Genomic DNA, 11328 nt, shown 5'->3' with positions numbered 1-11328 from the left:
AAACAAAAGAACTAGAATCCAAATTTTGCGTAGTTTTTCTTGACCTGTTGAATCTACCTATCCCATCAGTTTTAAGACTCTGACAAGTTGCTAGGTTAGATGTGTTCGTAGAACCTGGGAGTTGAGTTTAACACCCCTACTGCTGCATATTCTCATGGCCGACACATTCGTTGCATTATGCTGGATAAATTGTTTGGGCTTAAGAGCTAAATGTACATACTGTTGATGGAATTAGCGTGCTCAATGCAATTGTGCAGCAACCAGAATAATGTCAAAATGTGCGAAATTCAAAACCCCGATCCTATCAAGCTCGAATTTCCCACCAAAAGATTGTAACTACCTTTTGAGCCCTTTAACATCATCCACTTCTCTCTCCTCTGTCCTGCAACACTACATCAACTCAGACCACCCTTCTCATGGCCAAAAGATTCATTCCCACATCATTAAAACTGGGTTCAAGCCCAATCGCAACATCTCCATCAAGATCATCATACTTCACCTGAAATCATCTAGCTTGTCATATGCGCAGAAAGTGTTTGATGAATTGCCTCAGCCAACTCTTAGTTCTTATAACTACATGCTATCAGGTTATATAAAACATGGGCTCGTTGAGAAGTCTTTTGATTTGTTTAGAAAATTGACGTTTTCGGGTGAAAAGTCTGACGGGTTTACATTTTCAATGATATTGAAGGGGTCTAGTTTTGAAAGTGTATTGTCGCGATCCAAGACTGTGGGCAGAGAAGTACATGCCCAGATAATAAAATCTGGTGTTGATGGTGATGATGTGCTTTACACGGCTTTAGTTGACTCGTACGTGAAGAGTAGGAGATTGGACTATGCAAGGAGAGTGTTTGATTTGATGTTGGAGAAGAATGTAGTTTGTTCTACATCTATGATCACTGGTTACATGAACCAGGGTCTTATCGAAGATGCTGAGCACGTCTTCAACAAAACAGTGGAAAAAGACGTGGTGGTTTTCAATGCAATGATTGAGGGTTACAGTAAATTGATTGAAACTGCCAAGAAAGCAATTCAGGTTTTCATTGCCATGCAAAGGATAGGATTTAAGCCCACAATATCAACCTTTGCAAGCATTATTGGGGCTTGTTCTGTAATATCTGCATTTGAAGTTGGTCAGCAGGTTCAGGGGCAACTTATGAAGACTGAATTGTTTACTGATATAAAAATGGGGAGCGCTCTTCTTGATATGTATTCAAAATGTGGAAGAACTGTGGACGCAAGAAAAATTTTTGATCATATGCCTGAAAAGAATGTGTTTTCATGGACTTCCATGATTGATGGTTATGGGAAAAATGGTGCTCCAAATGAAGCACTTCAGCTGTTCAATAGGATGCTGTTAGATCCCTTGGTCAAGCCTAACTATGTTACATTTCTCAGTGCTCTTACTGCATGTGCACATGCCGGACTAGTTGCAACAGGATGGGAGATCTTTTACCGCATGGAGAGAGACTACTCGATGAAACCAAGGATGGAGCACTATGCCTGCATGGTTGATCTCTTAGGCCGTGCAGGAACTCTTAATCGGGCCTTGGAATTTATTATGGAGATGCCTCAAAATCCTAATTCTGATGTTTGGGCTGCTCTGCTGAGTTGTTCTAGGCTGCATGGAGATGTGGACATGGCAAATTTAGCTGCCAATGAACTTTTCAAATTAAATGCTGAGAGTCGACCTGGGGCATATGTTGCATTATCTAATACCTTGGCAGAAGCTGGGAGGTGGAGCAATGTAACTGAGCTTAGGGAGTTAATGAAGACAAGAGGAATATCTAAAGGCACTGGGTTTAGTTGGTTTGGCAGTGATAGTCTAGAAGCTTTATATGCTGGACAATAGATGTAAATGAAGGTAAAAGGTTTTCAAATGTTGTCTTAAACTTCATGCTTATGCATTTCGTTGATCTGCTAGATTATGCATGATTCTGAGATCTCTAAATTGAAAACTAACTGACCATGGATGCTTTTTAACTTGCTTTAGGGACAGACTTACTGATAGTTTTCAACCATAAACATGTCCTAGTCCTCCCTTTGCTTGTCCTGACATATGATAACAGGAAAATACAAGGAAAAAAGCACAACCTAAAAATTGAAAAGCTTATGCACTCTGAGTTCATTTGTAGAGAACCTGAAACCTATAGCCTTATTGCCCAGCATTGAACAAGTGACAGGAAACCAATTCCTTCAATATTTGTTCAATCATGCAATTTTCCTGGATAGGGAAGACATATCTGATGATGCTGGACAAGTTTGAACCTAGCTTGAATCATGTCAATGTTTTCATGTTGACCTCTGCCATTTGGTGGTACAAATCAGTGGTTGCCTTCATTGATGCAAACTTAAATCCCAGATGCAAATCATTTTCACACTGTGGTGAAAACCTACTTACATCACTGAACTGGTCGTTGTAGATGCTATGATGGTCCACTGACGTTAGATATCTATATTCTTGTACTTTCTTGTCTCAAAGGAACATACGTCTTGTGCTTTGCATATCATGTTTTCATGTGAAGCAATTGATTTTTACTGGATTGCTTTTCCAACAGAGCGTTCTGAACTTCCACTTGTACCAACATGTTTTGGTAGCAGGGACGCAAGAAGAAATTTTTTTTTACTTTTGGAATCCAGTATTTGATGTTGCAACCCATGTACGTGTAGATAGGGAAATTTAATACACATTATTTGGTAACTCTTCAACTGATCAACTAGAGTGGTTTAGAAATTTGTTCCAATCTTTTGCATGGGTTTCAAGTTAAAAAGGTTAAGCATGTGCCTTTTGAGACACAAGTTTGATAATACCGGAGTTAGGTTCTGCCGGGTTTGAGGCAATCCTGGTTTTTGTGTCATGAAAATCTTTGCCATGACATTTGTGAGATTAACTAATGAGGTGATTAATGATCCGTTTGCAGGCTGTGATGAATTTTCACAATTACTCATTCTTTGTTTCTAGGCCAGTTGGACTGATTATAAACAGGAAAACAATCAAGGAAGAACCTACAAAAAACTTAGCGCATGGGCTTGCCTACTTTTGATTCAATGCCTTGGCTAACAGTTGGAGAATATGAAGAACTTGGTTCATGGACGTTGCTGCTCTGTGATTGTTGTCAAGAATGATATTCAAGTAAGACATGAATTTTCTTTTTCTTGAGAGGGGATGATGGGGAAAGCAAGAATGGTGCAATAAGAATCCATATCTGGTCAAAGCAAGGTCTGTGTTCACTGCACAATATTTAATTCCAAGGGAAGGCTATGTTTAGCAATTTTTACAACAATAACATGGTCCTCTTTTCAGCGTTTTCTTCTTCTTGGAGGAGATTCTTCGTTGTCATTCAAAAATTTCCAATGTCATGATATGCATGGGTGATTTAGTTATCGCTTCTTATGTACAGGAATCATCATTCCGTCTTATTCTGGTTTATATTTGGTGTGGCAACTTCTTAGCAACAAAGTGATATAATTTAATTCCACTTTGGAAAGGAAATAATAGGAGAACTCTTTTTGTACCTTCACTGAGAAACAAAAAAGTTATTGCTCGGAGTGATATTCAAATTGGCTATTCATTTAATCAATACCTACTTGTAGTCAATCAAGTTGCTTACCACATCTACTGTTTATTGAATTGATACAGGTGCTGGCTGAACTTAGCATGGTGAGGATCATGGTTCCATGGTTGGTTCCAGATCGGTCATTTTCATCAATTCAATGGTCAACACAGTTTTTAAGTGTAAATATACATCCTATAATGACTTCATTATATGGTTAGACAAGCTTAGTGAGTACCAAAGCAAAAATGCTTTAAGAAGAGTTGATTGAAAATTGAAAGTTTCATCTTCATGCAGTTTATCTTCCGTCCAGATTATTATAATGCTGAACACAGCTTCATCATCATTGGCAACATATGGGTCTTCTTTGTAAAGTTTTGTTTATTGTACTTGTAGCTAGGGCAAGAGACAAATGTAGCAGGGAATAAAAAATTAGCTGATTACCTCTCCGAAAATTTGTAGTTTCTTGTACGTTATACTCAAGATTGGGTGATTTGGATTTGTTTAGTTACTCTTGAATCGCGAAATCTTTCTTTTCATGACCTTCTTAATGCTAACATATTTTCCTTCCTTAAATTCACCAATTAGTTTCTTACCTTTTAAAACTTTTGTCTCTGTATACCGCCAAATACAAAGGATACTTTTATATTTGTCCTGGTATTGCAATTTAATATTACTTTGTTTTTCTCTTTTATTATCAGTAAGCTGGACCGGAAAGAGGGACCAAAGGGAGGAGCATCTGATGTTTGCTATTTAGTCAACTGTTTAGTTCCAAACACAATATTGCATAGAGAAGACTGCAATGGAGGAGAAATTAGTGTATTATCCAAAATCATATTCGGTCATATAATACAAAAATGGAAGAAAGTTCTCACTCCTAAATCATTGAAATTGTTCCATGAATGGATACTCTATTCCCCAATGATACCTGTGCATCGAAACTTGTTTAAAACTAGTTTCTAAATATTCTTGAAGTGTGAACCAAAATTTAAACATCATTAATAATCCAGAGTTTGGCATTTATTTGACAAATTAACCAAACATTTTGTTGGAGGAAATGAAAAGGACTAAATCTTGATGTCTACAACAATCTTGGCGAGATATATTTCATTGTTTCAAAACTAGAGAAATACAAAATATCTAGTAACACATATTTGGAAAGGCAATCATTGTCAATAGTAACACATTAAAACTATGTTTGAAGTGGATATAGTCATGTCCTAAATCAAATTGTTTGAAGTGAAATTAACCCTCTACACTTCTTTCAGTATTAACAAGGCCATTAAAAATGGTCAAATCAAGAAAAAATGCAGTGAATATATTTCTCTACGATTCATCCTCTCCAAGTTCTTTCCTAAGAACATTTTGTTCGTTTGTACTTCTCGCATTATTGTCTTCAACTCAGCATGCGATAGGATGCTATACATCAATCTTTGCCTTTGGCGATTCACTGACTGATGCTGGAAACTATCTGGAGCTATATCCACATTTAGTCCCACATCATAAACCTCCCCATTTTTTCTTTCCACCCAATGGAGAGACCTACTTTCATTACCCTACTGGCAGATGCTGTGATGGTCGTCTCATGATAGATTTCTTTGGTCTGTATCATCTAATTAATGTATAGATTCAACACATATGCTATATACGTTGTGCACTAGAATTGAAGCCCATGTTTTTTTTTTTTTTGGTTTTGCTTTTTAATATTTTTGTTACCATTAATCTATTGCTTTGCAATGGTTTGTTTGCATATCGGTCTGTTTTGTAGCTGAATATTTTGGACTTCCACTCCTACCAACATATTTTGGTGGTAAGAACAATGAAAGCAACAGAAATTTCGACTCTGGTGTGAATTTTGCAGTTGTAGGGTCTCCAGTACTAAATATTTCATTCTATGAACAAAAAGGACTAGTCTACCTTACTCCATGAAGGATCAGCTGAATTGGTTCAAAGATTTGCTGCCAATTCTTTGCAGATCTTCAAGTAAGTTTTTCCCTGACTATTAGTGTAAAGATTTCTTGACATCAACGGATTTGGATGCAGGATACTTAATCTATATTCAAATTCCTGTATACCCGCACAAATTATATATTAAAAAAACAATGCAAGAAAGATTAATCAATATATTTATTGGAAAAATGGTTCTCCAGTTTTGGAATGAAATCAACATAAAATTCCACCATTATGGCTAACAATGATTTCAGTGCTCCTAAACTAGTATTGATTAATTGCGTTCACCAAGTTCAGCAAAAAGTCTTGACATCTACGAGAATCAAAGGACAGTAAATTAATGCGATTCTCTAAAGATATTGAATTAATGCGATTCTATAGAGGGGTTAATGTCTATTAATGTTCATAGTTGGGTAGAAGCAAAAGTCAAATGCAATGTGTACAGTGTACTGAGCTCAATTATCCACTTACCTTAAAGAGGGAATTTAGTTTGATTTTGCTTTGACATTAAAAAAAAATAAATGTAGATCTTGCAAGAAACGCATTTTTCCTCCCTAATTGATTGTAATGAAAAAGTGATAAAAACAAAAGTTTTAGGGATTGTCGAATGAGACATACAACTCACTACAAATTTAATACACGTTTTGTATATTTGATAAGATCGCGTTTCAGACATAAGATTTCTCGTCCCACTTAGAACAATACTGATGATCGGGGATTCAAAATGTCTAAATTTTCTTCCTTCCTTTCTTTCTTTTTATTTTTACTCCAATTTTATTAATAAGCAAAACAAAACTTGTACAAGGGATAAAACCCCCAAACATAGTGACATATGAACAACAAAGGCTATACTAGATGTCTAAATTTTCCTAAGGCATATCTATGTAATTAAGTTACCACATCTCTAAGGCACATAGGAACATGTTTCTCTTTTTTTTTTTGGGGGGGGAGGGTGGAACAGGAACACGTTTCTTTGCTAATCTGAGTACAAGAAAGAAGCTCCTGGCAATGGATTCTGTCATCTAGTCTGTTTCATACCCACCTATTCTTTGTTTCATCGTATATTCCTTTTATGGTTAAATATTGAATAACAATTTGCTCTCGATTTGAGCAATTAATTGCTTGATTCTCTTTCTTTGCTTTATTCTTTGGGGCTTGATTGATTCTCGTCCCTAAGTAGTCTCTCATTGTCTTGTGTCGTTGGCAATTTTCTTACACTAGCTCCAACGCAGTCAATATATCAAGACATCGGTCTTCCAGAAATTGAGGGAGCCAATATATCAAGAAATTAGAATTTGTTTCAAATTTCTAGAATTTGATTTTTTTTTCCCTTTTACGCTCAAGAGTATCATGTTATTCCATCACGAAGATTTAGTTTAGTAGATAATTTCAAAATCTTTATTAATTAGTTTAGTTGATCTTTGCTGACCCATGTGGGATTTACTTGTTTAAGAGATATTTTGCTCAATCGATCAAAGTTTAGCAACTGTATGACAAAAGTGGTACAAGTAGAAATTTCTATCACACACAATTGTAATTCTTTTCCTCAAAACGTTTGAATTATCTTACATAGTTTGACCAATACTAAGGTTATCAAAATCCATTTGCAGGCTGCAATGACCTTATGCAACGCTCATTAATTAGTTATTTTTGGACCATTTGGAGCAAATGATTATAACCATCAATACTTTGGAGGAATAAGCAGGGAAGAAATTCAATCGGTGGTACCCCTAGTTGTTCAAGGCATGGTCTCGGCTGTCATTGTGAGAATCCATCATAGAACTGCTTAAATTACATCACTATTCAGTCATATGGAAAAATATTACCTCCTATCAAATATTTTCTCTGTTTAAACACAATTACATGCATTTAACTCTTCATGTTTTTTTGAAACTGAGCTGATATAGACGTTAACTCCAAACCTATGTTTTATATGTCACACCAAAACGATTTGAAAAGGCCAATGAATAAGCCATCATAATAGTATTCTATTCAACTTGTATAACATTCACTAACCATCTCTCACAGGAATACGTTGCATTTAATGCATGGGCTATTAAACCTTGATGCAAGAAGTAATTAGTAGAGTTTCTAAAAGCAGGTTAACTGTGTTTTTTGGCCAGATTATGTCGGGTGCTATTGGGTCTTCTCACCCTAAAAGCTAGTTCATTGGGTGAGACTTTCCTTTACATTTACAACCAAGCATCCTATCCCTTCTACAACTGATGTGAGATAACCTTCAAAAATCTCTCTCTCAGACATTAAGTCCTAGGTTGGAACAGCATCATCCTTTCATCCAACAGACATAGGTTAAGTTGGGACAATATCAACCTTTCATCTAATGGATAACATTTCATTGGGAGGAGTTATCATAATTGAATTTTGATACCCGTGCTGGGTGCTCTAAATCAGTAGGGTAGCAATTTGCATTTTACTCTTCTATTCCTCAGTTGAATTTTCATTATGCAGGAGCTCATCGAGCTCGGAATGACGACAATAATGGTCCCGGGAATGATCCCAGCTGGTTGCTTACCTCAACCTTTGAGTTTCAATAGAGATCACCCTTCAATAGCAGGATGCGTTGGATGGTTGAATGAGCTTATGATCTACCACAATGATATGCTTCAAAAGGAGTTGAATAGAATTCGAGATCACCATCCTCATGCATCTATAATCTATGCAGATTATTACAATTCCACCGTGCAACTCTATCATTCGGCACAAGAATATGGTATTTAATTCATTCTTCTCTGTTCATTTCATTGATTTTTTTTCGGGTCTTTAAAACACGTTCCTGAATATTGAGTACATGACCCTTTTTGAGATATTTGACTTTACAGATATCACCAAAAATTTGGAGATGTTATTAGCCATATATTCTTCCTGAATGCTTAGTAATGTGAAGGAGCTTGATTCAGGTTTCAATGGGAAAAACTTCGTAGCCTGTTGTGGAGGTGGAGGCCCTTACAATTATAACTTTACAGCTGAATGTGGCGATCCATTGACAACCTCTTGTCCATATTCTTCGGTGTTTGTGAACTGGGATGGGAATCATTTCACCGAAGCTGCAAATAGATGGATGACCAGGGCAATTTTAGAAGGACGATACACCTTTCCTCAAATTAACACCTCCTGCATTAGCTCGGTAGATGGAGATGATGGAACACACCTTAGCTCTGGCTAGATTTGATTTTTTTTTTCTGGTTTATTTTTTAGATGCATCTACTTAATGAAGTAAATTGATGGGTTTATGGCCCATTTTAGATCAATACAGGTTGGGGTTGTCCAATTCAAACCGATTAATGTAATTTTAACACATTTCAGTGTCTAATTGTACAAATTGGGTATCACTTTGAATTTGTTAACTAGTATAATTAAAAGAGATAAAAAATTTTCGATGGTAAATTGACATAAGAAAGTTCAATAGGCAAACCAGAAGATTTGAATTGTTTAACGCGGTCGCTTGAGATCTTTTTTTTTTTCCTTTATAAACTAAATGTGTCCTCTCAAACATATTCCATGAACAATCATCAATTTGACAAGGACTAAGATATTGAGGACAACAATTTTTTTAGTCATCATCCGACATATGAAGCTTGAGAAAAGCTGAGTTTCCCCATATATACACTAAGCACCTAGGTTTAAACCCTCAACATGATGTCCGAGAGGGACTTTAAGATGTCCTTCCTAATCGACTTGGCTAAGCTGCGTTGGCTAAGACTTTGGAAAGGTCACTCTACAAAAATTGATGACTCTAATTTGGGACTTGGTTAGCTTGTCTTGCATATCAGTTTCCCTTATAAATGCTCCTTTCTTCATTTTATTTCTTTCTAGTTCCCTCTTTGTTGTCCAACACTAGCGTTTTAGCCGATCAGAACTGACATTAGCGTCACCACATCCACCCCATCACCACTCACATCAAGAACATGTTTTGTTTTTACTACATTTGAAAGTAAATAGTAATATTTTATGTGTTTTGCACGTGATTGTGTTCTCCCAAAATTTTATATTTCTTTTTTTGTAAGGTTTTTTGTGAAATGTTGATTGTTAATATCACAATTTTTTCTTTAAAAGTGGCTTTTTGAAAATATTATTTACATTGAAACCATTGCTCTAATATTTTAAAAATATTTTTTGAATTATTTTAGATAATTTATAACTCAAAATCTGAAGAATTTAGCCAAAATTTTTGAATAATCTTAATTTCATTATAGAAAAAGCATAATATTGTAATATTTTATGCACAGAAGGTGTTAAAGAGAGAACAATATATCTAGACATCGAGCATTGGAGCAGCCAATAGAATTAAATCAATATGAATTCTTCGAATATGAATTTTTTTATATTTTTTAAGGTGTTTATTTTTGTTGGTGGTGGGATTTAAATATTCCATCATAATTATTCCTAGCTGGCTATTTATCTTCATAATTTCAATTTCCAGAGATGGTGGGCATATCCTTTTTTATTTTTTTTTATTCCTATTTGTAATTTTATTTTTCTTTTCTTTTATGTTATTTTGTAGTTTTTAATTTTCTTTTATTTTCTTTGTATTTTTTTATTAGTAATCCATCTCAATAGTATTAATATTTTTTTAACCAACGTGTAGATAAAGAATTTTGGTTAGGAAGTTTTCATATTTATTGCCATCATAATACAAATATACTTAAAGTTAATAGAAGGTTGTTATATATATGTATGTGTGTGTATCACCGTAAATGAAATACAATGAATTACACAATAAAAGAATGAGGGCTTATTAGGAAGTACAAAACTAAAAGATAACATTATACTCACTCCAAAACACTAAAGATTCACCATAGATAGATAGACAGACAGACAAATAGATAGATAGAGAGATAGCATATATAATCTTTTAGTGGAAGGCTGTAGACCGGAACGAAATGATTTGCTATGGGTTCGCCTTGATGTGACGAGGACTCCAACTTTTTTCTTTTCAATTGAGAGCTTGTGCTCTACTTTTTTTTTTTTTTTTTTTTTTTTTTTTTGTCGACGGAGTGGGGTGTCCGGGTCAAGTCCGTAAAGGCGGCCCGACTAATCCCCACTCCGGCCCGGTCCAGCGCCCCAACCAGACCTAGCACGTTAAATGCACGGCGAACTGATGTTGCTGTTGAGGTTCGACCCCAGGACCTAACGGTCCCGAGGAGGAGGCGCCAACCACCAGCCCATTCACGTGGGGGCGAGCTTGTGCTCTACTTGATATTGTGAAAGTACACAACGAAAAAAGTGGATTGGCAGTTACATTTTTGGGGCTAAATTTCTTCCATCAAAGTGGTGTGCTATCATCTTTACAGCAACAATTTTAAAGTATTGATTGTAAGTCCACTTTTTTTATTTTTATTTTATAATTCAAAGGTTCTCTAACCTTACAAACGAGAAGGGATAAAAGGGAAGGGTCCAGAATTGACTTAGAAATCTCATGATCACCTATTTTTATTCCCACACTCTTCATTTTTTGACGTGCATATCATGTGCTCTTGGGTACCAAATAAAAAGTTTTTTTTTTTTAAAAAAAAACATCATATGAAATTGTCATGAGAGGAGAAGTCTTTTGCATTTGGTTGTGAAGTATTCCAAGATTGGGCCGTGTTGGCCCGATTCAATTTCAACCATTTATTTCAAAATTGGGATAATTTTATATGCCTCCCCTGATGTTTATCCTAGTTACAGCTACCTCCCCTAGTGTTTCAATAATTACAGTTACCTCCCTTGATTGGTTGAAAAGACTTTAGTATCCTTTGACTTTTCAAGACTTTCAAAAAGATAAAAGCCACAAAAAATCAAAAGTAACCAGATAATGAAAGAA

The 11328-nt window shown here is 35.5% G+C and overlaps 2 protein-coding genes across 7 annotated transcripts; both read left to right on the top strand.

Moving 5' to 3' along the window:
* Positions 1–81: 81 nt before the first annotated feature.
* On the top strand, positions 82–4288 carry LOC113773325 (pentatricopeptide repeat-containing protein At1g28690, mitochondrial-like). 6 transcript variants are annotated; one of them, XR_003468808.1, is made up of 3 exons: positions 82–1864; positions 2922–3736; positions 4256–4288. XR_003468808.1 is itself a non-coding variant. In XM_027317944.1 (2 exons), the coding sequence occupies exon 1, from the start codon at positions 269–271 to the stop codon at positions 1850–1852; it is 1584 nt and encodes a 527-aa protein (XP_027173745.1). In that variant the 5' UTR covers positions 82–268; the 3' UTR covers positions 1853–1864; positions 3641–4074. The 6 variants fall into 6 exon arrangements, 3 of the variants coding, with proteins under 3 accessions (XP_027173745.1, XP_027173744.1, XP_027173743.1); XR_003468807.1 differs by lacking the exon at positions 4256–4288 and having other exon boundaries at positions 2922–3133; positions 3641–4074; XR_003468806.1 differs by lacking the exon at positions 4256–4288 and having other exon boundaries at positions 2922–3220; positions 3641–4074.
* On the top strand, positions 2873–8688 carry LOC113774430 (GDSL esterase/lipase At2g27360-like). The gene is made up of 6 exons (XM_027318968.1): positions 2873–2899; positions 3065–3133; positions 3641–3736; positions 3852–3923; positions 7974–8235; positions 8423–8688. Exons 1-6 carry the CDS (start codon positions 2873–2875, stop codon positions 8686–8688), a joined length of 792 nt encoding a protein of 263 aa, XP_027174769.1.
* The last annotated feature ends 2640 nt before the right edge of the window (positions 8689–11328 follow it).

This window comes from Coffea eugenioides, chromosome 6 (genome assembly GCF_003713205.1).
Source record: "Coffea eugenioides isolate CCC68of chromosome 6, Ceug_1.0, whole genome shotgun sequence".
NCBI lineage: Eukaryota > Viridiplantae > Streptophyta > Magnoliopsida > Gentianales > Rubiaceae > Coffea > Coffea eugenioides.
This window is presented reverse-complemented; position numbering and strand designations above follow the sequence as displayed.